The sequence below is a fragment of the Budorcas taxicolor genome, chromosome 19 (genome assembly GCF_023091745.1).
Source record: "Budorcas taxicolor isolate Tak-1 chromosome 19, Takin1.1, whole genome shotgun sequence".
Lineage (NCBI taxonomy): Eukaryota > Metazoa > Chordata > Mammalia > Artiodactyla > Bovidae > Budorcas > Budorcas taxicolor.
In genome coordinates, this window is record NC_068928.1 from 26,905,040 (window position 1) to 26,929,787 (window position 24,748).

Below are 24,748 nucleotides of genomic sequence, written 5' to 3' on the forward strand. Positions count from 1 at the left end.
AAAACCTAGAAACTAGGCAATGGCACCCACTCCAGTCCTCCTGCCTGGAAAACCCCATGGGCGGAGGAGTCTGGTAGGCTGCAGTCCATGGGGTCGCGAAGAGTCGGACATGACTGAGCGACTTCACTTTCTCTTTTCACCTTCATGCATTGGAGAAGGAGATGGCAGCCCACTGCAGTGTTCTTGCCTGGAGAATCCCAGGGACGGGGGAGCCTGGTGGGCTGCCGTCTGTGGGGTCGCACAGAGTCGGACACGACTGAAGCGACTTAGCAGCACCGGCAGCAGCAGCAGAGGTAGACGACTACAAATTTTCAGGAAAAGCAGCAGCTTTCTTCCCTACAACGAAGACCAGGGAAATTCATTGAGAGTTTCTGGTTTCATGGTCACCTCTTATGAAAGGGAACATCAGTGGAATTCGATATACCACACTTTAGAGAATTCTTTTCTAAGGGGGTGTGTGTGTGTGCGCGTGAGAGTCGCTCAGTCGTGTCCGACTCTTTGCGACCCCATGGACTATATAGCCTGCTAGGCTCCTCTGTCTATGGAATTCTCCAGGCAACAATACTGGAGTGGGTTACCATTTCCTTCTCCATTTTCTCAGGATGCTCGTAGAGAATTGTTTGGAGACCGCAGAGGACAGCTAAGGGAAAAGAGAAATGCCATGTAAATCTTACTCCACGATTCAGTAGAATTGCCTCTATGGAAGCCATAGGGACCAATACGGTCTAAGAATTTGAACAAGATGGTGGCTGGGACGGGACCGCTCTATCTTTCCGGGTGAAACTCTATGGCAGAGTAGAGGCGCACAGTTTTAGAGAAGTGAAGCTGAGATGGGTGGTAACTCGACCACACTAGCGCGCGGGGAAGAGTGAAGCGAAAAGAGCTCTCTCGCGCATGTCTGGAACGGGGGAGCAGGGGGAGAGGGATGGGTTTTGCGACAAGGGGCCCACCCCACAGTACAAGTTTTCTGAAACGTGTGAGTCTTTCAAGTCCAGCTAAAGTCGAGGTAGGGCGTTTCCGAAGACGCATGCGTTCTAGACAAGACCAGCAATACAGTGGCGTGGTCTTTTCAACGCCTGGCGTACAGACGACGTCTGAGGTGGAAGGGGCGTTCAGCATTCCCAACACGCATGCGCCTTGAGGCCGAGGCGTTTCCTTCAGAGGGTGTGGAGTGTAGGACTCTTTATCGCGCAGGCGCAAGGATTGTCCGGTAGGGCTGGTGGTCTAACACGGGGAGGGCAGAGGAGGTTGAAGGGATTAAAAAACCGGATGCGCCTGCGCGTTGCCTACTGGTGGGACGAACTTAGGCTTTGTGAGGGGCGGGTTCACGTATGCGCGTCACTGGATGGGTAGGTGGGAGGGAGGGTGGAGAGCAGGGAGTATCTGTGCGCTTGCGCAGTGCGGGGGTGGAGGGCGGAGGGGATAGATAGCACGCTTGCGCGGCTGTCACAGGGCTGCTTGGTTGGTCAGTGGGGAGTCGGCGCCTGCGTACTAAGACCCGTGTGCAGCAGCAGCGGCGGCGGCGGTAGAGGCGGCGGCGGCGGCGGCGGCGGCGGCAGTGGGCTCGGAGGCAGCGGTTGGGCTCGCGGCGAGCGGACGGGGTCGAGTCAGTGCGTTCGCGCGAGGTGAGAGCGGGCAGGGCGCGCGTGCGCGAAACCTTGACTTGGGCCTGGGAGTAGAGATGGAACTGCGCGAGGGTCGGGGAGGGGGCAGAGGGGAGCTGCGGCTCCGCCGCACGGGGTTGTCTGCGAGCCGCGCGAGGTGCGGAGAGACATGGGCGCGCGACCCGGTTGGCGCGCGAGGTGACGGTTGGGGCTGGCCGGGTGACGTTGGAGCGACGCAGGGCGGGGGACGGCGAGCCGCGAGGCCGCCACGCGGGAGAGGCCGCCGGGCGGCCACGCCAGGGCGAGAGCCGGGGGCAAGATCGGCCCGCCGGGGCAAGGGTACCTGCGCCGTTGTGAACCGGGAGCCGCGAGGCCACGTGAGGTGGGGGAGGGGGCTGTTCGGTGAGAGGGCATGGGGGGGGTTGGCGGCTGGCGGGGGGAGGGGAGACGGCGTGGCTCCGGCCTGGCGAGGCCTTTGAGGAGGGGGCAGGCTGCAGTACCGGAAGTGGCCCCCACGGGAGGCTGCCCTCGGGGTCGGGGACCGCATGGCCGAACGTGGACGGGGGCCGCATGGCAGCGCGGGGACCCCTCCCCCCAGGTCCCGGCCACCGGAAGCCCCGGGCGGCCACATGGTGGGCGGGAGCCGGCAACCCCCAGCGCGGAGAGAGCTGGTCTTCGCGGGCGCCTAAGGGAGCTTGGAATTTTGAGGAGTGGGAGAGCCCGGAGCCCCGGATCCGGATCACCTCGGAGAGCCCGCTGTGGGCATATGTTACGGCTCCCCCCACCTCCTGGATTTTTGGAGCTTTCCCCCCAGCCCTCCTGTGAAGTGAGGCGGCCAGCCAGGTGTAAGTGGCGCTCGTCCGTGCTGGGAGGCCAGAGAAATGGGGAAACCGAGGGCGATTGGACGGGAGCCCAACTCTTCTCGGACGTTGCCGACGGCGCCTTAAACTCCCGGGCAGATGAGTTACCCGCTGTGATAGGTGCTCTTCACCTTGTCACTGTCTTTGTCGTGGTGTCGGACCTGAGAGTGCCTGGTTTTAGGGTCCTTAACTCTGCTAGCCTAGTATAATTTATACTACTCACTACTACCAGCCTTTTGCTTTCATTTTATTGTCATTCACCACTCCCCACTCCCCCACTTTCTACTGACTATACAGGCCGGGCCTGAAAAGCCGACAGGACTGATGCATCCTGGGAAAAGTGGGAGGGCCCTTGAGGAGAGGCTGGGTTCCTGGGTTCCCTTCGGGAAACCAGAGGTGTTTGGCAGGGAGATCAGTTAGAAAACAACTTTGCTTTCTCCCTCTCGGCTGCATCTGCAAATGCATGTTGGAGAGGCGGGAATCCCCCAAAGCGGCCTTGTGGTTTCCTGTACCAATGACGGGCTCTTGTGTGGATAGAGTGGGGGGGTGTAACAGAGACGGGTGGGGCTCCCAGTCCTCCGGTCTCCACCCCCTCCCCCCCACATTAGCCCCGCCTTTTTGCTGGCTCATAGCTGCTCACCTAATTATAGCCCTGGTTATGTGTGGGGAACAGGGGTGGTTGGTTTCAGTGGCAAGTAACACCTGAGTCCTCCCTCGACCAAGAATTAGGCTTTTGCCCATATCAGAGATTTGGGATCCTAAATTCCTGGAGCTTTTGGTATTTCAAGCCACCCTTTTAGCTTTCATTTGGGGTGGGGATCCAGCTTATCTCCACTGCCACACACACCAGTTCTTCGGTATTTTTGATCTAATCAGCATTTAGTCTAGAAGCTATTTTACGTGGGTAAAGGGATAAAGTGCTAGGGGGAAAAATGAAGCAATGTTTCTAGAGTGGAGTGGGATGGATTGGAGACCCTGTTAATTCTTTCCTCACTGACCCTAGCTCTCTTTTTGACTCTAGTTGGAATCGTAGCCTCTTAAAATGGCAGATGATTTGGACTTCGAGACAGGAGATGCAGGGGCCTCAGCCACCTTCCCGATGCAGTGCTCAGCATTACGTAAGAATGGCTTCGTGGTGCTCAAAGGCCGGCCATGTAAGATTGTGGAGATGTCAACTTCTAAGACTGGCAAGCATGGCCATGCCAAGGTTAGAATTTCATTTCTGTACCTTGCCTTCCCCACCTGCTGTCGTCAGTGCTAGCCCTCTGTCTTACTTCGCTCTTGTATTACTTATTACCATTTGGCTCCTCGTGGTCAGTACTCAGCCCTGGACACCTTTTTCAATTATTGCACCAGCCTTCCGCTTCCTCCTCAGTTACCCTCCTGTGCCCCAGCATCCTTGGAGCCCCTTCCTTTTTCCATTTTTGTGTGTCTCCAATTTTTCTTCATGGTCCTCTATGCTCTGGCTGTTCAGTTGCTCTGTTCTTTTTCCTGGCCTTTGCTTTTTGTATTTGTTTCTCTGAGTCTTTGTAGGTGCTCTTTGTTCCCATGACTTTGCCCATGTTTTCTTCAATCCTAACATAAAATGCACCCCTCCCCTGGCAGGGCACCAGTGCACATCTCTGCACCTCTGTACATCATTGCTCCACTCTCCAGTTCCAGCTTTCCCATCACATCTCTGATGCAAGGTCAGAGTGCCTCTACCTGCCCCCTCTTCTTGGAGCCTGCTTGCTTACTTGGTCAACATTTTCCTTACAGCTTTCCTTGTAACTTCAGACTCCCCACCTCCCCCCCACCCAAAACTTCAACCTGATTCATCTTTGAATTTCCTCTGCTTTTGTTCCTCAATCACTTTTTCTGTCTTCTATTGACTTGGCATTCGTCATGGGTTATCCCCAAATGTCTAGATCATTCTCTGTTCTTTCCAGTTTCCTTAATTCCTATATGTGTAGTTCTGCTCCCTCCCAACTCCTTTTTATTTTCAGTTCTTATTCTTGTTTTCTGAATTGTTTTCTACCTTCCAAGTTCTCGGCCTTTTATGCTCATGTCAATAAAAGTTCTTGTAAACTTTTACCTAGGTTCCTCCTACTCCCGTAGAATCTTGGTCTCTTGTTAATGTTTTGATAGCTTGAGGTAACTGACTGCTCCAAGGCTGCCCTACAACCTTACCTGTGTGGTCAGCTACAATTTCAGTGGTGGTCTTTTGGCCTCAGGCTCTTTTTAGACCCCTTCAGTGAGCCTTTTAGTGTTTTCCTTTTTGAGTTGATTGGTTCGATTCCAACTCTTCGTTGTCCTGACAACCTAGTGTGACTCCCCCCCACGAGCCAGGGATCTCCTCCATCCTAGAGCATAATTGGATTTCTTTGATGTGATATAGGTCCATCTGGTTGGTATCGACATCTTCACTGGGAAGAAATACGAAGATATCTGCCCGTCAACTCATAATATGGATGTCCCCAACATCAAAAGGAACGATTTTCAGGTACGTAGGTGGGTTAGTAGTAGTAGTCTGGGGGGGTGGGCAGTAGAAGTTGAGACTGACCAAAGACCTTGTGCTGAGAGAAGGGAGATGGGCAAGAGAGGGTATTTGGTGTTAGCTGTTTGCCGCCCTAGTTTGCCCATCACTCCCTTCATTCTCAGGCTACTTGTGCCCATCTTCAGCTTTCTTCTCTATCTGCCCCTAGCTGATTGGCATCCAGGATGGGTACCTATCACTGCTCCAAGACAGCGGGGAGGTGCGAGAGGACCTCCGTCTGCCTGAGGGAGACCTTGGCAAGGAGATTGAGCAGAAATATGACTGTGGAGAAGAGATCCTGGTATGGTGCTCCTAACTTTGTACCCCAGCTTTGTTCTTTGTGCTTCTTCCCCTGCTTTGCACTCAGACATGACTCCCCTTCCCTGTGCTCTCCCAGATCACGGTGCTGTCCGCCATGACAGAGGAGGCGGCTGTTGCAATCAAGGCCATGGCAAAATAACTGGCTCCCAGGTGAGTGTGACTCCCCCCTTTCACACACTTTATTTCCATCAAAGAGCTAGATTAGTCTTAATGGCTTACTTTCTGCCCCCTAGCATGGTCCTGTCCCCTCACCCTTTTTCCCTGTGAAGGTTTACCCTGTCTTACCTGGTTTCTCTCTCCTACCCAGGGTGGCTGTGATGGCAGCAGTGATCCTCCAGCCTGCAGAGGCCCCCTCCCCCAGCCTGGCCCAGCTCTGGCCTGGCCCTTGGCTGGACTCCTCCTACACGATTTATTTGACGTTTTATTTTGGTTTCCCCTACCCCTTCAATCTGTCGGGGAGCCCCTGCCCTTCACCCTGCTCCCTTGGCCAGGAGTGAGTGCACCATGGCCTTGGTGAAGCTGCCCTCCTCTTCTCCCCTCGCACTACAACCCTGGTGGGGGAGACGGGGTGGGTGCTGCTTGTGGTTTAGTTTTTTTTTTTTTTTTTTAATTCAATTCAATCTGGAATCAGAAAGCTGTGGATTCTGGCAAATGGTCCTTGTCCCCTTCCCCAACTCTTACTTAATCTGACCCCTTATTTCCTCCATAGCCCTCTATCCCAAGCACCACCCCCACAGACTGGGGACCAGCCCCCTCCCCTGCCTATGTCTCTCCCCATCTGAAGATGGGGAGGGAAGAGGAGGAGAGGGGAGGGGACATGCCCCCTCCTCAGGCATCTGGGAGGGCCCTGCTCCCATGGGCTTCATCCTTTCCTGCGGGCTCTCTCCCCGACACATTTGTTAAAATCAAACCTGAATAAAACTACAAGTTTAATATGAAGTCCCCAACTCAGCTGCTTTTTCGAATTAAATGGGTATTTATTTGGAAATCTGAAGAGTACAGGTTGAATGAACTCTGCTGCTGAGTTCATTACAACCAACCCTGCTGTCACCCTGTGATTCCTGCCAGCCACTGCCCACCCTCTTAAACAGTCCAGTGGGAGGCAACACAGACAGCAGCCAGGGGCAGTGGCAGGTAGATTTTATTGGCCTGGTACTGGGACACCGGGGATCCTCCCCAAGGGCAGGGGTTGGGGTCAAGGCTGAAGATAAATCTGATGGTCACTTGTGGTAGAATCGTGGATTCTGGCTGTGCTGGATGAAGGGGAGCCGAGGGCCAGGCTGGCTGGTGGTTGCAAAGCCCGACTGGCAGTGGTGATGAAAGGAGGGCCTTGTCAGTGTGCACACCTGTCTACTCCACACCAGACAGCCACCCCAGGGAGGGGAAGGGAAAACGGTGCAATGCAGGGATTCTGAGGGACCCGATCACCACCCTTACCTTTCCTGCTGGTTGCATCTGCACAGGGAGCTGGGGTGAAGCCAGGAGTCCAGGGGCAGGATGCAGAGCTTGGGGATGCATGGGACGCAGGGAGGACTGCAGAGAACAGTGTCAGCAACTGAGGCAGCCTGAGGTTCCCCTTAGCATAGGCAGCCCTTGACTTTGCAAGGTTCTACTCACTGAGTCAGAGAAGCCAGTCTGCTGGTTAGCGTGTTCCATCTGCTTTTGTAAGGACAGGGCACCACCAGGCTGGAGAAACCCTAGGCAGGGAAGGAGGAGTGTGAAGTGAATAGAGAAGGGGGAAAGGAGGAAGATAGGACGCATGGAACTGGGCCCCAGCGTGGGGTGTTCCCATCACCTGTCTGGGTGGGCTGAAAGTGGCTGTGCACGGCATAGGGCTGTGGCTGTGGCTGAGACAAGTACTGCACTGCAGGAAACGCGGAAGGTGCTGAGGAACGCAGGAGACCATTAGAACTTCCTTGTAGCCTGTTCAACACTCCTCCCTTTGGGTCTTGAGGAAAATTCCTCTTCCCACCTCACCTCTGAGCTGCTGACTAGGACTGTAGGCAGGCTGCGTGGGTCCATAGTGAGGTGGGGGTTGAGCAGCTCCATAGGCGCCACCCGGACTACCTTGGAATTGCCCATGCTCCGGGGTCCCTGCGAAAGCAGCTGCTGAGCCCACGTAGTGCCGGGTCTAAGAAGGAAGGATGAGAACTCACTGCCTGTAAACTCCATGAAGCAGAAATTCAAGTGACAGCACCCCCATCCCCCCTATTCAGATGTAGACACACTCAAGACTTGAGTGCTGGCTGGTGAAGATGCTAGGGTCTGGGTGGAAGTAGGAAAAAAAAATTCAGCCTAGACACCCAATCTTCCTGCTCTTACTGTAAGTACTTGGGGTCCAAACATCTGTTTGGCTCTGTCAGCTGCCATGAGGGTGCCTGGGCGATTGTGTCCTCCAGGGCTCCCTAGAGAGGAAGAGGGGTGCTTCATGATGTTGCAACTCCCAGGAGGGCCCATTCTGACCAGTAGTTTCTTAATCCTCACCCTGCATGCTGAGGAGGTGAGTTCCGGTGTGAACGGTCAGGCCTTGCTGGTATGCTGCTGATGTCAGAGTGGTCAGGTCACTGGAGTGAAAGGAAAGCGGGTCAAAGACAAGTCTGTCGCGTCTCCACCCCCACACACTTCCCTTCCCATTTGCCATTAAACACTGATCTTTTGTTACCTGATCCCTGTTACACTTTGGCCTCGATTTTATTTTTAGTTCTTTAATCTCACCTCTGCTCTTTTCGCCTCCGTTTTTCTTCCTCATGTAAAACTTTCTTGAGCTGCAGGAAAAGCTGATGCTTCTCTTCCTGTAGAGCTAAAAGCTTCTCCTGCAACTTCAGGATCTGGGGAGGGGAGAGAAGATGAAAGCAGGAGAGCCAAGAGAAGAAAGAAGTGGGAGAGATGGAGGGACTGCTTACTTGTTCCTTGGTCTCCTCTAGTGACATTCTCTCTTCCATCTCCTTTTTCTTCCTTCTCTCCTGCTCTTCCTTCATCTTCTGTTCCATCATCTTGTCCACTTCTTCCTCCTCTGGAGTAAGAGGCAGAATGGGCAAGCGGCAGGGTGTTAAAATATTAGAACATTGAGAACTGAAGAACAGCAAAAACTGGTTATCCCAGTGCTCTGGAATAGGCTTCATCACTGTGAGGGGGCTGGAACGGGGAAGTTTATTAGGTGCTCTCCAAGGTCCTTCCCAGCTCCGGGCGTGGCCTTTTTTAACTCCCACCACCATCACCACGGGGCTAGCTGTCTCTCTGGCTTCGGCCGTCGTGCACTGGTCTGCCCGTGGGTGGGGGTCACCGTGGACCGCGGAGCGCCCGAACCGTGCGTCCTCCCGCTTTGAGCCCGGCTCACCCTGCCGCTTGCGCTCCCGCTCCATCATGATGTGTCGGTGCAACGCCCTGGCCATGGCGTTGGACAGCTTCGGACGCTCCAGAAGCGCAGGCATGGTGCTGCTGGGGACGCTCGGGCCGTGAGCGCCCGGCTCTGTCGCTGGCTGCCAGACCTCTGGCCGGGCCTGCGGGGAGGCGGCAGCTCAGTGGGAGCGCGCCGCGTCCAGGCGGAAGCCGCCGCCCGCCGCCCCGGTCACGTGCCCGCCGCCCGGCCGGGCCCACAGCGCGGCTCTTCCGCGTGCGCGGGCCTGGGTCTCGGTCTCCGTGCTCCCGCCCCTGCCCGCCACCCGGGCGCCCACCCCACCCTACTCGCCTTCTCGTCGCTTTCTCTGTGGCCTCCCGAGCTGCAGGGCCGCGGCGTCACATCCGGCCGCTGGGCCGAATCCTTCCGGAGTCGGGCCTCCGCGGGCTCGCTGGTTGGGCGGAGCGGCGCAGACGGAAGTGCCGGCGACGGGTGCCCGTGGCGTCCAAACCCCCGCAATGTGCCCCACGAGACTCTCCGACCCGGCCTGCCCAGCGGGCGGAGCCCCCGAAGTTGGCGGGGCCGGGGCTCCTCCCGCGGGCGAGAGGCACGCGAAACAGGGGCCGAGGCGGCTGCTCTTAGACTGCGTTTATTGGCTCCTTATAAATCAGAGTCAGTAACAACTGTACAGAGGACCGAGCCCCGGCCCCCGCCTTCCCCACTCCCGCCCGGGCCGGAACAGCAGCTTCGTTGGGGCACGAGGAGACGCCTCTGGGATTCACAGTAACCAGGGAACAGAAACGGAAATAAATTAAGTGTATGGGGGAGGAGTCGTGGGGAGTCATGCTCCCCAGATCAGTGCATGGAGAGGGTTTCCCGGGGTCTGCGGCCGGGCTCCCCACTGCGCCCTCACCTCGGAGGGAAGGACGTCCCCTTCCGGCCGGGGCACGGAGCCAAGCTCCGCTTCCCAGCTAGTCTAGGAGCCTGCCCACACGCTCCTGTGCATCTGCCAGGCTGAGCACCATGCATGTCGCGGAGCGCTGGAATGACCTGGAGGCAGTCATCATTCCGAGTCCACGGGCCGAGGCCCAACTGTGCTTGTAGTGGTGCGGCCTCGCCCCTCACTCCACCCGTACCAGCAGGGCATAGAGGAGCGTGGCCCCTTTCTCCTTGGTCACCCACTCAAGTTCAGCTGGGATGAAGTGAGGATCGGGAGGCTCTCTGAGGGCCACAGAAGGGGGTCCCGGGGTGTAGGAGCCAGGGCGCACACACACCTGGAACGCCACCTGGGCCTGGTGCGTCCGCTGGGATTTGGGGTCCCGGAATCTGTCAGGTAACAAGCAGAAATAGGGCAGTGAGGCCTCTGGCCCCAGTACCTCTGCCCCTTGGCACCTTGCAACCACCTCAATTAGCAACAGGCCCTGCTGTTCCTAGTAGTCACTCCTTCCTTACAGGGGCTTGGCTGCAGCCTCATCTCTACCTGAAATGGTCTTCCTCCCAATGCCTGCGCTACTGACTCTCTCCTGCCCAAGTCTTTGCTCAGGTTCACCTTAGTGATATCTACCTGGACTACCCTATCTTGGGTGCTCCAGCCACACTCCTGATCCACTTCACTCTGCTCTACTTTCCGCTTCCATAGTACTTACTTGTTACCTTCAAAAATACTAAATAACTATGGATAAACATTCTACAGCGAGAGGACATAAATTACACGTGACCAGGGTTCCCTTCTTTGTTCTCTGTGATAGAACAAAATAAATGGAACTTGTACAAAGACTGTGAATGAAGAGCTGGCTGGAGACTGAGGAACCAGGGAGACAAGGTGGACAGGAGGGAATCATGGAGATCCATGTGGCCCTGAGCCCCCTCCCGTGTACTCACTGCACTTTGGATGCCAGGGTCTCAGCCCCAGCATATTGGAGGGAGGGGGAAAGCAGCACTGGAGGGGGCTGCTCCTCCCGGGGAGGCGCACAGTTCTCTCCAGGCTCCTCGAACCCTGTCCCAGGCTCTCCCTTCAAGGGCCGGCAGCTCAGGATGGAAGCAGTGCCTGCGAGGGAGGAGAGCTGGGTCAGAGGGGGCCTCCTGCCACCCACAGGCCCACCTGCCCTGCTTCCGCTGGCGCTACATACCTGCCCCCAGCTCCCCTCGGTCCAGCACCCTCCGGACAGCCGCCACGTTGCTCCCATGGTAGGCCATATGCCACTTCTTGGTAAGCGTCCCAGCCTCCAGGCGGGGGTTCACCCTAGCAGGTGGACAGACAGGACACAGGTCACTGGCTCCCGAAGGTCATTCCCCAGACAGGAAGTCTGTCTCCTACACACCCTCTCAGGACCTCTTCTCAAGGGGGGTAAAGGATAGAGCGGGCAGTGCACAATCCTTCCCTCTATGTACCTGAGGGTGAACCTGCACCAGCCGAAAGGCAGAGCGTATTCACGGGGGGGCTCCCCTCGGCGCCTGTGGGCCTCATCCCCTCGAAGTTTTCGGCAAGACTCACAGTAGCACAGGCTACGCTTCGGCGGAGGCGTGAAGTAGTCCTCTGTGGAGAGTGAGCGGCACACTCTGCGGCATGGCCCCCACCCTGGGGCTCAGCCGCGGCCCGGGGCTGGGCCGGGAATAAGGTGGGTTCTGGGGGCCTGGGTACTCACCAGGAAGCAACAGCAGTTCCTGGAAACGGGAGCAAAGGGCATGGTACTCGCAGCTTTTGAGGGGGCTAGTGGTGGGTGGCGGGCCCCAGCACACACTCTCCTTGATACCTGAGGGAGCAGAGTGGGCCCATGTCACAGGGGCTGGCGAAGTACAAAGAAGTACAAAGTACAGAAGTACAAAGTTGGGGTGAGGTGGGCCCTGGCCCCTTGGGCGGGCTTACCATCCACCATGTCAGCTTTCTCCATGTCCCCTTGGGTTCCAGCACTTTTCCCACTGGCAGCCCCTGGTTCAGGGCTCACAATTGTCACCTACAGAGAGGGGTGATCAGTCAGGGTGTGACCAGCCCCCAGGGGCTGCTGATCCCTTCCATGAACTACCAGCTTCCCCTTTCCTGGGACCACCTAGCCTCCCAGGTGCCACTCCTCCCACGGCCACTCACCTGCTCACACTGCCCATAAAGGTCCACGAGCGCGTGGCAGGGCTGGGGGACATCTGGCACAGCCACCCCCTGGTCCACTCCGTTGATATGGAGGTGCAGCCCCCCAGAGCTGTCCAGCCGCAGTCCCAGGATGGTGCCTTCTGGACACGTGTCCAGATTCGGCCCAAATTTCTCACAGATCTAGAAGGAAAGATCTGTTCTCTTCAGGGAGATCAGACTCCCCACTGGCAGCAGCCACCGCCGCCCTTCACTAAGCTTTGCCAGTCCCTGGGTTTTGCCTCTACCCTTGCCCACTGCTTCAGTTACCTAAAGTCCACCTTCCCCTTCCCCCCTTGCAACATTCTCAATGGCAGGGATGTCGGAGTAGGCAGTGAGCCTGAGGCTGTCCAGGTAATGGCACTCATACCTCTGCCCACCTGCTACAGGGCCGCTATACACCTGTGCTCCTATCTCCAGGGCTCGGGGCCCCACTTCTCCCTCGGCCAGCCACTCACTCTCAGAGATAGGGCCCTCTCCCTGCTCCCCACCCACCTTGAGGCCGTTGTGGAAGACCCCTCGGCCCCGCAGCAGCCAAGCTGCCCGTTTGAGGGCACAGGCGGAAGCAGGAAAGTTGAGCCTCTCCGGTGGGCAGGTGATGACTCCCAGAACAAGGGAAGATGTCCACTGCCGGTTCAGGAAGTCTATCCGCACCTGGGGAGAAGGCAACTGCTCCACAATCATAGCCTCCTGCGAAGAGGTCTCCCATCCAACAGGACCGGGCTCCTCACCCCCGCCAGGGAGAGAAGACGGCACCCCAGAGTGCAGCCTGGGATGCAGCCTGTTCTGATACCTGGAGGGACCCGAAATGGCCAATTTGTTTGTGTCCTTCCCTCTTTCAGCCTTGGTCTTGATATGCATTTAAAAGGATTCTTGTCCCTGGGGGTTTCCTTCACCTGCCTAACTGACATCTTCGCAGCATAATGCCCCCTCCCCTGGAAAGCATGCCCCGTTCCCACATACAGGATCAGGAGCCTTCCTGGCCTCCCCAAGCCCCTCCACACTGCTTCCCTCATCACAGCCCTCAGGTGGGTACTTCCTGGAAACTGATCTACAACTCCCACCACAGGATATGAACAAATACCCAGAAAGCTAAGGGGCATGCACGGCTTCCACTTCATCCTTCACTTGGGAAAAAAAAAGCCTTTCTACAGGAGAGTTGGCCCTGGGTCACCTGGAGCAAGAGGAGCTGGGGATAAGGAGCTGTGGCTCACCTGGACCAGCAGCTGGGGCACCAGGGGCTGGTTGATGACAACGATGCCCTGGTTGTAGCTGGCCACTCGTGTGGCTGTACGGTTCCCATTGGACAAGAGAATATTCTTCCCATGGTTCTCCAGGAACTCAAGGGCTGTGGGCATAATGGCCACTTGGTTCTGGCTCTGGTAAGGAGGAGAGACTGAGCTGCTGGGGGGTGCCAACTCAAAACCAAAGCCACCCCACCAGGATGGACATAGAGCCTGCCAATAAGCCTCTGGCCATCCAGGACTAGATCAGGGAATCCAAAAATGACCTGGTGGCTGATGGCCCACCAACAGTCCATCCCTGAGCCCAATGGTTCCTGCTGCCACCTCTTACTTCCAGGACATGCTCCTCGCCTTCATCATCCTCCTCGCCCTCACTGCCGGTGTCCGAGCTGGGGGAAGGAGGCTGAGTGCCTTCTGGCTCATCCAGATGGGTGGAGCTGACAATAGAGACACTCCGCACTGGCCCATATAGATCCAACACAGCCCACACACTCTGTGGGCACACAGACTGGAAGTTAGGAATTAGCAGAGGACCTCGATCCTCCTCCAGCCCCATGGAAGGTCTGGGGTCTACCTTGGCGATGCCAGTGGCTGCAGGACCCATATCCTCTCCGTCTACCAGGATGTGCATTGTGTCGTCCGCCCCTCGGCGAATGCCCACACGGCTTCCCACCTAGGGCCAAGGTATGGCAAGGACAAGGGCTCAGTCCACCTCTCCCCACCGCCCACACTCCCGGGCCCACCCCCAGCCCTGGGGTCGGCTGCCTCACCCCCAGCCTCTCCAGGTTCCGGCCATAGTTCATCCTCTGGAGTTGCCCGTCACGCCTCACTTCACAGCTGGACACCATCCAAGTGGTCTTTGTCCGGAGCTCTGGCAGGGAGGGAGGCAGTCCCGAGCCCCCACCTGCACCAGGCCCCATGTCCCCAGGTGCTAGCGTGGTCAGCCCTAGACGGAGGGAGCCGGCCCACTTCTCATCCAGCTCCTCCACCTTTACCTGGGAGACAGAAGAACCCTCAGAGCAATGCAGGAGGATGGGAGGCAGGCTGGCCCTGCCATGGAGGTTTGGTGGCCCCCGGGTCACATCGCCACAGCCCACCTCGAAGATTTCCTCAGTCTTGAGCTCCTTGGTGCTGAAGACGAGGCCATGGGCGTAGCCGGCTGCTCGCACTGCCCTCGTGCCGTCTTCCTCCAGAGCGATGTTCTTGCCGCAGGTGCTGTGGAATCGGTGGGCCACGCCAGCCACTGTGGGAAGACAGCACCAGAGGAGGGGTAGGATTGGGGCAGCAAGCTTCACAAAGGACAGGGCGAGGCTTTCAGATGCAGCAGAAGTCGACGTGACAGTCCCACCTCCAGTCTTTCCTCAAGAACTGTGACACCTCTTTCACCACAGCAGGACTCAGTCCCAAACCTGCCGTGCCCAGTGATGGTGTCCCAGCCCTTTGGTGGCAGGGAAGCATCCAGGCCCTGCGTCCAGGTGGAACTTCCTCCCCTCTTCTTGGCTGCTCCCCACCAGGGGCTGAACCCTCCTCCTTCCCCTTGGTCTACCGCTGCTGCAGCCAGCCTGTCTTAAACAGCTTGCCTGACCTGGAGGCTGCACCCCTCAGGCCCACCACAGGCAGACAGCCCCTCCCCCCTCCCTCCCTGCCACCCTCTCCCTGCTGGCTAAACCTGGGGAGTGCAGGGGGAATGACTTCTCAGTGGCAGTGTTGCTGGTCGCCAGGCTGTTGTCCATGGGGCCAGTGGCATTGGTGATGGACACTTGGACGCACTGGCCGTACAGATCCACTACCGCATACACTTCTGCGTAAGAACGGAAAGTGTCAACAGCCCAATAGCCTGGGGTGGGCTGGGCCGAAGGTGGCAGGTCGAAAGCCACAGAATAGTCACCTTTACCGGGAGGCAAGCCTGAGCACGCAGCGCCTTGGTCCTGGCCATTGATGAAGTAGTGCAGGTCGCCCTTGGCCGTGCGCATCATACCGATGCGGGCGCCAGTGCCCAGTGCATCAAGATCACACCCGTAATTGTTGCGCATGGTGTTCCCATCTTGCATGATGGCTGTGCCACTGCAGGAATAACAGAACAGGTAGATCGGCCTCCCAGCCTCCTCCCCACACAGGCCTCTGCCCCATCTCTGCTTGTCGGAATCGTCCAGGGCCTTGGACTGGGATATTAACCTGGGGTGTGAGATGCAATCTTGTCGCCTGCACCCTGGAAACCCCCTGGCAAAAGTAGAAGCTACCCTACGGTCTAGGGGGAGGGAACAGCCAGACCACCTAGGTCTGTCATGGTCTACAGCTACCATAGGCTCCAAACCCTGCTTCCCTCATCCCGGCCAGCTCCACCAAGCTGGCTGCCAAAGCAGACAGCCCAACCTCAGCATCCATGTGTCATAGTCAATGTCTGTCATAGTGTTGGGGAATTCAAGGTCCTCCGGCCGAATAGCGGTCACTCCTAGAAGGAGGCAGGGGTGGGTCAGAGCCGAGTCTCCAGCCTCTGGCAGAAAGCACCTCCCCAGCACATGTATATGTACACACACACACACACACACGCCCCTCACCAGCCTCAATGGAGCCTGACCAGCGGTCCACCATCTTCTGAATGACGATTTCAAACAGCTCGCCATCTCTCAGGGCTCTGCCAGGAGAATGGCCGTCAGACAGGCCCCACTTGGGTGGCTGATACTGAGCAGTAGGGAAGTGAAGTGGGGACATAAAAGTCCAGACACTGACCGGTTGGAGATGACAATGGCGTCGTTGAACTCGCTGCGGCAATTGTGGCGGAGTGCAGTACGGCCCCCGTTGGTGATGACCGCATTGCTGCCGTGCAGCTGGTGGAAGCGGAGGTCTGAGCCCCCAGCCCCAGATGATGGGGAGCTTGGAGACACCTGGTTGTTCCCCTCAGGGAGTGGTTCAGGGACTGGGGGCACCTCTGCAAATGGACACCACCCTTTAGGCCTACAGTCATCTCTGAGGCCTCCCAAGGCCACCCCAGCCCCTGCCCAGCCCGGCCCTCACCCACGTCGTCCACAATGGTGGCCTGGGCCGCCTGGCCATAGAGATCCACGACAGCATAGACGCCTGGGGGCACATTCCAGGCAGCAGGACCCTGAGTCATGCCGTTGACAAAGAAGTGGAGAGTCCCGTCCTCCCGCCGCACCACGCCCACCGTGTCCCCTGCCTTGGAAGAAGCGGGGCTGGAGTGAGGAGTCAGGCCGAGTTCCTGCCTGGGCTCGTCCTCCAGCAGCCCCACCTGGCCTGCCTCCCCGCTACCGACAGGTGGCGGTTCCCCCACTCTCCCACCTTGAGTCGGTCCAGGTTGTGCCCGTATTCATCCAAGATGGTCGTCCCATTGTGCATCACCCCATTCCCTGTCATCATCCAGGTCCCTAGTGGACAACAAGTGGCAAAAGCCATGAAGAGGAAGCCAAGGCTTCTTTCCTTTACACAGCAGTCCCCCAGTTACTTCCGGAAGCTACCAGTCCAGCCTGCCTTTTCTTCTCAGGGCAGAGCAAGAAAACTCTGCAGTTCTCATGCCAACCACAGGCCCTATCCACGTGGCACACTTTAGGCACTGAATGTGTCATCACAAACCTGACAAGTCAAAGGTCTGGAAAACAGGGACGGCATCCCCTCTAGCATCTTATCCTGGCCCTGCCCTTCCTGGGAGCTCACCAGAGCGCAAGTTGGTCATGGTGGAGGGCAACTGGAGGTAGGCAGGGTTGTGGGTGGTGACACCAATCTCAATGGAGCCAGCCCACTTGTCCACCATCTTGTCGATGCGCACCTGGAACACCTCTCCGTCCCGCAGGGCTCTGCTGCTCAGCACCACGCCATGATTGAAGTCGTCGGTGGCACTGAGGGCATGGCAAGTGGGGACTCAGATCCCCCCCAACACACTGCTCCAAAGCTCACCACTGCAACACCCAGCCGACACCCACTGCCCAAGTCAAGCACCCACGGTCCGCATTCCAGGAGGCCCCCCAACCAGACTCCCACTGCCTCCCACTTGCCCACCCCTCCCCCAATCCCCTCATAGCCCCTCCGCAGGCTTCTCCCCACCCCATGGGCCATACTGGGGCCTCAGGGCAGTGCGTCCCTCGTGGGTGATGGCTGCCTTCTGCCCACAGTTGGGGTGGAAGAGCAGGCGCTCAGGTTCTGCCTGGGTTGTAGGAGCAGCCCGGCGGAGAGCACCCTCAGGGGACAGAGCCCGCAGGATGGCATTGTTCCGGCGAAGGCGGTCACTGTGGTTGTTATTGTGGACGATGGTCACCTTCACGGCCATTCCATACAAGTCCACCACACCGTACACCACTGGGGGCGTCAAGGGGGTCGCCACACCTGCAGGAGTGGAAGGCACAGGGAATGGAGGAATGATGGCCTCATTGTGTATGGGATGAGGGGAGAAGAATCAATAAAGGGAGAATGACACAGACCCCCCTCAGTGAAAGCCCTGGCCCAGCCACCCTCTCTGAGCTTCTCCTTACCCTGATCAATGCCATTAATGAAGAAGTGTAGGGCAGAGTTGGACTTCCTCGTGAGACCAATGTGGTCACCCTCCTATTCAAAGCAGAAAAATAAAAACCTGGAATCTTTCAACAGCTGGGGTCCAGACTTGTCCTGGACACTGAGAACAGAGTAGTTCTCCAGCCTTCCCATCAACCGATGCGACAGGGGAACAACTGGTTCCCATGCATCCCAGACCACTCTGAATGTTCAAGACAAGTCAGGCACTACGTTAAACTATCTTATCAACACCAACTCAACCTTCACAGCACTCTATCAAATAGTACTAACAGGCTCATTTTCAGACATTAAGGAAAAAAAAACTACCCAAAAAGATGAGCTTCTGGCCACAGGTCACCACCACCAAAGGCCAAATTGAAAGAAGAATGCAACCCATCTGACTGCAAAATCTGAGTGCTTAACAGTTGGGCAACCCTGCCTTCTCAGAAGGAAAAGTGAAAGTCAATCATTTGTGTCCAACTCTTTGTGACCCCACGGACTGTAGCCTGCCAGGCTCCTCTGTCCATGGAATTCTCCAGGCCAGAATACTGGAGCAGGTATCCGTTCCCATCTCCAGGGGATCTTCCCAAACCAGGGATCAAACCCAGGTCTCCTGCTTTGCAGGCAGACTATCATCTGAGCCACCAGGGAAGCCCTTCTCAGAAGGACCCTTCAGACAAAAGATAAAGGGCCTTGCTCCAGATCAGAGAGTATGGGGCCCAGGCAGGACTGCTCAGTATATACAGGGGTGCCCCTGGAGAGAGGCCGGCACTGTGTCCACCCTCACCTGCAGCTCATCCAGGCTGAATTCACAGTACTCCCGGCGGGTGCCCTTGCCATTGGTCAGGATCCCACAGCCGCTCATCATGATGGTGCCTGGGAAAGCAGACACTTTGGTTAGGGTATGGGCTCCCTGCACCTCGGTGACCACAGGCCACGCCCCCACCATGCCAGGGGCTGGTACCTGACTGCAGGTTGGTCATGGTGGCTGGGTACTCCAGATTGTTGGGGTTGTGGGTGGTGACACCAATCTCAATGGAGCCTGACCACTTATCTACGAGCTTATCGATGCGGATCTTGGGTGGAATGACAGTGGAAGGGAGAGGGGAAATGTAAACTCAGAGAAAAAAATCTCTCCGCCCTTTGAGCTTCCCTAGGCCACCTCCACCCTCTGCTAGCATTGGGGATTGAGCCCCATCCCTAGTTCCCAGAGGGTGAGACGCTGGCCAGGCCCCAACACCTTGCACACCTCAAACATCTCATTGTCCCGGAGTGGGCGGTTGGTCATGACAACCCCGTTGTTGAATTCATCCAGGGGCCGGCGGCGCTCAGCAGTCTTATTGTTGTTGCTGAGCTTGATGAGGGTTCCACACTTCTCATGGAAAAGGAGAGCATCATTGGAGGTGACAATGGGTGAGGTGGCAGCACCGCTAGGCCCTGGTGCTTCCTCTGCTGGGGGGGAGCTCAGGTTCACATTCAGGAGCCCCCCGTTGTACGCAGACAGGATGGCATTGCTCACCACCTCGGAGAGCTCCATGCTGGCAAAGTCTGCAACAGCAGGACAAAGGAAGGGAGCAGAAATGAGTATTCTCAGTCTCAGGCTCACCAAGCTCTCCCTACCCCTTTCCTGAGGTCCCCCCCTGTCCACCTCATGTCCCGCTCCCCTTCCCAGGCCTCCCAGGAACCCTCACCATTATGCGACTCAAGGCTGTTAGGAAACGTCTCCGGTCGGGCCTGCGCTGGGGATACCATGAAGGCTGGGGACCAGGTGGGATGGGAGGGGAATAAGGGTTCAGCCCCTGCTGCAGGGACCACAGCCAGGAGACCCCTCCACTAGCCCCTGTTCTCCCAGCCCACACCCAGCCTCACTTGTCATTGCCTTGCCCCGCCCCCGTTCCTTCAGCCATTCTGTCTGCCCCGTCCCCCCACCACTGCCCTAACTGCATTCTCACCTTCATCCCCAGAGGTCCCTTGTTCAGCCAAGGCAGAATCTTCAGGGGGGGCGGAGGGATCAAGGGGAGGTGTGGGGCTGGGAGTAGGGGGGCTGAAGCCCGGCTCAGGGGGGAGCACAGTGATCTGGGTGCACTTGCCGTAAAGGTCCACGACGGCCCAGACACGAGCCGGAAGGCCCGTGGCAGCCACGCCGCAATCCCGCCCGTTCACCCAGAGCCGCAGCTCCCCGGCAGCCGTGCGCTCCACACCCACACGGTCCCCTTCGCCAAGCTGGTCGAGGTCCTGCCCATACTCCTCCAGCACAGACCGTCCATCCCTCAGCACCGAGCAGCCCGACACTACCCACGAGCCTCCCTTCAGCCCTGTGGCGCTGCTTGGGAAGTCCAGCACATTGGGGTCCAGTGCCGTCACCCCAATCTCAATGGAGCCACTCCAGGAGTTGACCTGTGATGGGGCAGTGGACAGTGGCTCAGGGTGGGCTACGAATGGGTCTCCCACACTTCATAGGCCACTGTGTCCCCCTCTTCCCACCTCTTAGCTAACTGGGCTTTACTTTCTTGAGATACAAGACATCCCCAATCCAGAGATCCAGTCCCACAAAGTATTATCTGGACTCTGGTCTCAGGGAATGATTAGACTTGCTCTCCTTTAGCAACTCTCTTCTGTACTCTGGGTGCACGCTGTCTATGATCCCATGCTCTTCCCACGCTGGCTCACCAAGCTGGTTAAATTCCCTGGCTCCAGGCTCCTGCCATCTCTAATTGCTCTGGTCTCTGTGGCTCCTCAACCAGTCAAATTCACAGCTCTCCATACTCACTGGTATATTGCTCCCTCTTTCTCTCTGGGCCTCTCTCCTAGGCTCTGGCTGCACTCAAACTCACTCTCTTCCCAAATTCTACCTCTGTGCACCTGGCACTTCCGCCGCATCACCGCACAGGCACACACATCTCTTGCTTTGAGTATCTCTCCTCACACATCTTTCTGTCCCCATCGGTGTGCTTTTGTCCTTCAGTGGTTGTTCTTTTCTTGGTTATCTCTCTTCTCCTTCCATCACATGTCTGACATCTCTCCATCCTCCATCTCCCAGAAATTATCCCAGGAGGATTGTTCTTTAATCATTATAGTGGGTGGGGCCCCGTGTCCCTTCCCTGCTCCTGAGTCTTGACAAAAATCAAGCTCTCCTTGCCTCCTATTTTTGTGACTTAATGTTTCCGCTTCATGCTCCCTTCCTGCTCATCACCTGGTGTTCTGGCTAGCGGTTCGCTCTCGGTATCCGGTAATGTGGGCTACCCTAGCTGTCCTCCCCCATAGCCTTCTGGTCCCCTCCCACCACCCTCCACATCTCGCTTCCGCGGCCCCAGCTCCGCACCTTGCGGTCGATGCGGACGGTGAAGACGCGTCCATCGCGCAAGGGTTCCCGACTCAACACCAGCCCGTGGTTAAACTCCTGGCCTGGCTGCTGCCGCCGCGCTGTACGCCCACAGGCCGACAAGCTCACCAAGCGCCCGGTGCGCGGGTGCAGCTCCCCGCCGCTGCCCAGACCCCCGCCGGACCCCGGCCCTGGGCCGCTCCCGCCGGGGCCACCACCCCCACCCCCACCCGGCCCCGGCCCGGGGCCTCCCCCGGAGCCCCCATTCCCACCCGACCCCGCCGCCATCGCCGCTGACACCGGGGCCGCGCGACAGCCGCGCTTGGCGGCACCGTGGCAACCGCGGTGCACAGACGCCCTGGGGGAATAGGACTCGGGGGCTGGGGCCAGATATGCTTTACGGCAGTGCCGGGCAATAAAGCATCCCGGAGTAGGGAACTAAGGACTACTACGGTGGGAAGAGAAAGGACGACAGAGTCGGGCAGGTTTGCTTTACGGCACGGGCGAGGTGACGGAGTGGCTCCAGAGGGGCGAAGACGGGGCGGGAGCTTTTGCGACAGTGGAAGAAACGACTGCCGCAGGCACTTTTACGACTTAGGGGTAGTGCCCAAACACTTTCAGCTTTGCGACACCGACGACCCTGCCTTCGTCGAGGACAGGCAACACTTTGAAGTATTCGCTTTACGGCAAGATGAGGCGGGGGGCTTGCCTTCGCTCCAAGCGCCCCGAAGCGGTGTGAGCGGGCCCTGAGCACATAGAGGTAGCTTTGTAAATAAAGAGGGTCACACTCCGTACCACTTGAGACCGGATATGTCTTTCGACAGTGTCGCAATCCCTCCACTTCTCCGCAGAAACAGAGCGGGCTGGATTTTGGGGCGAAAAGAGTTCGCGATGTTTCTAGACAAGCCCATCTTGAACTCTAGTTCAACCAAACTTAGGTTTTAAAGCCACGAATAAAGAGTCCAAAGGAACCCTGGCAGGTAGTTTCAGGCAACGACGCTGACAGCCCTCAAAGACAGCCACCCCCAGAGCTATTAACAACCCCCCAGCAAGACTCCCCAGATGCTCACGCTTCAGTTGGACTGTGTGTGACGTCACAATTAGGTTTCTCGCACGGCGTCCGGGACCATGACTATGATTGGATAATTCGGATAAGGGTGATGGGGGAGAAGGGCGGGAACAAATCCCAAAGACAAAGAAAGGTTTTAGGGTGGGACAGAAAGGGAGGGGCAACCTGAGAGGCTTCCAGTCGGAGGTCCCTAAACAGTTTTGATTCCGCCCCCCACGGCTCCAGGGAGCGGTGGGGGAGGGGACCCAGGCCTCGCCCAAGCGTCCCTCTCCAGCCGCGGTGGGGGCGGGGCCTGAGGCGGGGCTATGTGCAGCAGGGAGGCGGGGCGAGGTAGCTGAGAGTGGCCCCCTAGTGGGGCCATGGAGAAGCAGGAAAGTGTGGGGGCTGCTGGCGGCCTCAATGGAGAATCCCCTGGTGGGGCTATCAGGGGGGTGCCAGGAGGCATCGGAGGAGTCGAGTCAGGCGCCGGGTTGCTCTCCGGAGTAACCATGTTTCACGGTTCTGGGCCCCCCACGCACAATGGGGGAACTATAATTCGCAGTCCTGATTCTAGCCAGCCCTCCGGAGGGACAGCAGTCCTCGGTTCCGGGCTCAACCAGCATCCTGGGGAAGTCGCGGGCCACAGCTTTGGGTCCCGTACAAAACCTGACGGGTTTAATCCCCCCTTCCCTGGAACCAGTGTATCCGGGACGTTCAACCCGGGGTCCGGGGCGTCTGGGTTGTACAACTCGGCAAACGTTACGATATCCGAGTCAACTTGCATGCGCCAAGACAGACCCTGTGAGGACCGGCCCCGGAGCATCCTAAAAAACAGCAGCTCCATCACGGTGCACAAATCCCCCGGGGCGGAGAGGTAAGGAGCCGGGGAGGAAGAAAGGGATTCCAGACACAGGAGGAAGCCAAGGCAGGGGAAAGGGGGTGGAGTCCCAAGAACTAAAAGTGAGAGTAAGTGGGGGTAATTGGGTGGGGAATCCGAGGTTCCTGGCCTTTGAGAGAGAGGCAGGTATAGGATAAACCCTTGATTACATAGCACTTGATTATCATCAAGTGTAACCCTACCTCAGCCTCCTACACGTCGGAAAAAGTTTTGAATGACTGAAAGAGTGAGGGAGGACTGAGCATTAGGAGATTTCCTCCCCCTTTTTTTGTATCCTTTCCTCACCCGAAGGAGAAAGTCTCAGCACTGGGATGAAATGAATATCCTGGCGACCTACCACCCTGCTGACAAGAACTATGGCTTTATGAAGGTGGATGAGCCCAGCACTCCCTTCCACAGGTGCGAGTCTGCAGCTGTAGCCCTTCAGCTCCTACTCTCTTCTCTAAGGAGAAGGGGAGTGCCTGCTGCCTGCTCTGAGGCACTGCTGCCTCCCTCCCTTGCAGGCTGCAAGACAGCGATGAAGACCTGCTTGCCGGTACCTCTCACACAATGACTCCTGAGAAGTTAGCAGAGAGGTGAGAGTCCTGCCAGCCGTCAGTAGGGACCTGCGGCCTCCTGCCCCCTCCACCCCTGAACTAGGGTCTGAGCCAGCTCTGCTTTTTGGCTCTCCAAGTGGGAGGTACTACAATTTAGATCAGGACTCACTCAGGCCAAGGTGGGGGAGTCTGCCAGCTTGGCCCCAGCTACCACCTGCTCCCATTTTTTGTTCTCTCTGTGCCTCCAACTGGTCTCCCTCCCTTTCAGGTTTGCAGCAATGGACAATTTCTGCCCCAAGGTCCTGTACAGTGATAACAGAAGCTCGGGGTCTTCAGACAGCTTTTCCAAGACACGTGAGATGAGGGGTGGGGTTAAGTGGAAGGGGAGGTGGAGTGAGAGCTCAGCGGAGAGCCTGGCAGGAAAGCCATGCTCTGACACTGGCCCACAGAATCCGATGATTTTGAAAAGCGCCGCAAGGCACACTACAATGAAGGGAAGTTCCTGAAACCTCAGAAAAACCCTCCCTTGGATAACAGCAAGAACAGCAGTGTGGGTGGTGTGAGTATGAGCAGTGGCAGTCGAAGTACGATGCTGGACTCAGAGCCCAGGCCTGTGGAAAGAGGTGGGGCAGGAAGAATGACTGGAGGAGTCAAGGGCCAGATTGGCCTAGTGGCCAGAAACCACATCCTAGAAGCCAAAGGTTAGCTATGGGGGGCCCCCAGACACCCAAGGGAATTGTAGTCCAGAACCTTCTCCACCAGAGCTTGTCTTCCTCAGTGGGTGTCAGCCCAGGGCCCTGCTGCCTAAGAGGGAAGTCGTGCTGGCTGTTGTCCCCAAGGTAGACAGAGGGCAGCTGGGGTGGGGTCCCCATCAGGCCCCAAGGAAGGCTGGCTGGGAAGGAGGAACAGAAAGCCCCACAGAACTCTGAGGGGGTGGAAAGGTCACTGATGTTTTTCTAAAATGGGAGGAGGGGATAGAAGTGAGATGAGAACCTCAGGCTTGAGCTTCTCATGGCTGCTTAGGGGTCACAATGAAGCTGGTGCCCTGTATTCTCTAGGTGCCCTTATGACTCAGATTGATTTGGGTGATTCCTCAGCTTCCCCTGCCTTCAGAAATCTGTCCCCAACTTCATCCACCACTGTGGTGTTGGAGAAGGAAATTGATCTGCAGCGCAAGGAGTATTACAGCAAAGGAAGATACCTGAGGTGCTGGCCCCACCCTGAGCTTGAGGAGGACACAGAAGATGAGCAGCAGAGCAGTGAGAGTTCAGCCGGGTCAGCCCAGGAGCGGGAGGGCTAAGAGCCAACAGACTGATTGGTGTGCCAACCCTGGTCCTCTGACACTTCCAGGCCCCACAAACTTGAACTGGGTGATCGAGAGTCCCATGAGCACTGAGGTCCGTCTGCTAGACCACACGGGAAGCTCCTCCCAGGATTTC

At 57.4% G+C, this 24,748-nt stretch overlaps 4 protein-coding genes across 7 annotated transcripts; 2 read left to right on the forward strand and 2 right to left on the reverse strand.

Moving 5' to 3' along the window:
- The first annotated feature begins 1,472 nt into the window (after nt 1-1,472).
- EIF5A (eukaryotic translation initiation factor 5A) lies at nt 1,473-6,239 on the forward strand. 2 transcript variants are annotated; one of them, XM_052657398.1, is made up of 6 exons: nt 1,473-1,625; nt 3,486-3,671; nt 4,842-4,946; nt 5,149-5,280; nt 5,377-5,450; nt 5,608-6,239. In XM_052657398.1, the coding sequence occupies exons 2-5, from the start codon at nt 3,507-3,509 to the stop codon at nt 5,437-5,439; spliced, it is 465 nt and encodes a 154-aa protein (XP_052513358.1). In that variant the 5' UTR covers nt 1,473-1,625; nt 3,486-3,506; the 3' UTR covers nt 5,440-5,450; nt 5,608-6,239. The 2 variants fall into 2 exon arrangements, with proteins under 2 accessions (XP_052513358.1, XP_052513359.1); XM_052657399.1 differs by lacking the exon at nt 1,473-1,625 and adding an exon at nt 1,849-1,986.
- Nucleotides 6,240-6,424: 185 nt separating this feature from the next.
- GPS2 (G protein pathway suppressor 2) lies at nt 6,425-9,091 on the reverse strand. Of its 2 annotated transcripts, XM_052657397.1 has the most exons (11): nt 8,989-9,091; nt 8,638-8,800; nt 8,204-8,313; nt 8,016-8,128; nt 7,785-7,864; nt 7,623-7,705; nt 7,278-7,431; nt 7,096-7,185; nt 6,918-6,997; nt 6,738-6,833; nt 6,425-6,604 (listed from the first exon to the last, which is right to left on the reverse strand). In XM_052657397.1, exons 2-11 carry the CDS (start codon nt 8,729-8,731, stop codon nt 6,521-6,523), a joined length of 984 nt encoding a protein of 327 aa, XP_052513357.1. In that variant the 5' UTR covers nt 8,732-8,800; nt 8,989-9,091; the 3' UTR covers nt 6,425-6,520. The 2 variants fall into 2 exon arrangements, with proteins under 2 accessions (XP_052513357.1, XP_052513356.1); XM_052657396.1 differs by having other exon boundaries at nt 8,016-8,313.
- Nucleotides 9,092-9,270: 179 nt separating this feature from the next.
- Nucleotides 9,271-21,115, reverse strand: NEURL4 (neuralized E3 ubiquitin protein ligase 4). Of its 2 annotated transcripts, none has more exons than XM_052658856.1 (29): nt 20,828-21,115; nt 19,458-19,902; nt 19,197-19,262; nt 18,755-19,053; nt 18,470-18,581; nt 18,293-18,381; nt 17,487-17,559; nt 17,076-17,340; nt 16,675-16,856; nt 16,303-16,388; nt 16,018-16,180; nt 15,733-15,931; nt 15,561-15,637; nt 15,376-15,454; nt 14,897-15,066; nt 14,672-14,803; nt 14,100-14,245; nt 13,773-13,997; nt 13,577-13,675; nt 13,334-13,495; nt 12,973-13,137; nt 12,254-12,412; nt 11,723-11,902; nt 11,504-11,591; nt 11,283-11,390; nt 11,029-11,173; nt 10,767-10,879; nt 10,519-10,684; nt 9,271-9,963 (listed from the first exon to the last, which is right to left on the reverse strand). In XM_052658856.1, the coding sequence occupies exons 1-29, from the start codon at nt 21,113-21,115 to the stop codon at nt 9,759-9,761; spliced, it is 4,686 nt and encodes a 1,561-aa protein (XP_052514816.1). In that variant the 3' UTR covers nt 9,271-9,758. The 2 variants fall into 2 exon arrangements, with proteins under 2 accessions (XP_052514816.1, XP_052514815.1); XM_052658855.1 differs by having other exon boundaries at nt 14,891-15,066.
- A 1,140-nt stretch (nt 21,116-22,255) lies between these two features.
- Nucleotides 22,256-24,609, forward strand: LOC128065418 (uncharacterized). The gene is made up of 6 exons (XM_052658608.1): nt 22,256-22,749; nt 23,065-23,172; nt 23,277-23,348; nt 23,578-23,663; nt 23,759-24,010; nt 24,368-24,609. Exons 1-6 carry the CDS (start codon nt 22,256-22,258, stop codon nt 24,607-24,609), a joined length of 1,254 nt encoding a protein of 417 aa, XP_052514568.1.
- The last annotated feature ends 139 nt before the right edge of the window (nt 24,610-24,748 follow it).

Coding starts and splice junctions, on each gene's coding strand:
- EIF5A (XM_052657398.1), top strand. CDS start 3,507: ATGGCAGATGATTTGGACTTCGAGACAGGAGATGCAGGGGCCTCAGCC. Junction 3,672..4,841: donor GCAAGCATGGCCATGCCAAG/GTTAGAATTTCA, acceptor GATGTGATATAG/GTCCATCTGGTTGGTATCGA. Junction 4,947..5,148: donor TCAAAAGGAACGATTTTCAG/GTACGTAGGTGG, acceptor ATCTGCCCCTAG/CTGATTGGCATCCAGGATGG.
- GPS2 (XM_052657396.1), bottom strand. CDS start 8,731: ATGCCTGCGCTTCTGGAGCGTCCGAAGCTGTCCAACGCCATGGCCAGG. Junction 8,314..8,637: donor GCGGGAGCGCAAGCGGCAGG/GTGAGCCGGGCT, acceptor CTCTTACTCCAG/AGGAGGAAGAAGTGGACAAG. Junction 7,706..7,784: donor TCACCTCCTCAGCATGCAGG/GTGAGGATTAAG, acceptor CTTCCTCTCTAG/GGAGCCCTGGAGGACACAAT.
- NEURL4 (XM_052658855.1), bottom strand. CDS start 21,115: ATGGCGGCGGGGTCGGGTGGGAATGGGGGCTCCGGGGGAGGCCCCGGG. Junction 18,582..18,754: donor GGGACAATGAGATGTTTGAG/GTGTGCAAGGTG, acceptor ATTCCACCCAAG/ATCCGCATCGATAAGCTCGT. Junction 12,413..12,972: donor TGCCCCAGCTGCTGGTCCAG/GTGAGCCACAGC, acceptor CCTTCTCCCCAG/GTGCGGATAGACTTCCTGAA.
- LOC128065418 (XM_052658608.1), top strand. CDS start 22,256: ATGGAGAAGCAGGAAAGTGTGGGGGCTGCTGGCGGCCTCAATGGAGAA. Junction 22,750..23,064: donor AAATCCCCCGGGGCGGAGAG/GTAAGGAGCCGG, acceptor CCTCACCCGAAG/GAGAAAGTCTCAGCACTGGG. Junction 23,349..23,577: donor CCTGAGAAGTTAGCAGAGAG/GTGAGAGTCCTG, acceptor CCTCCCTTTCAG/GTTTGCAGCAATGGACAATT.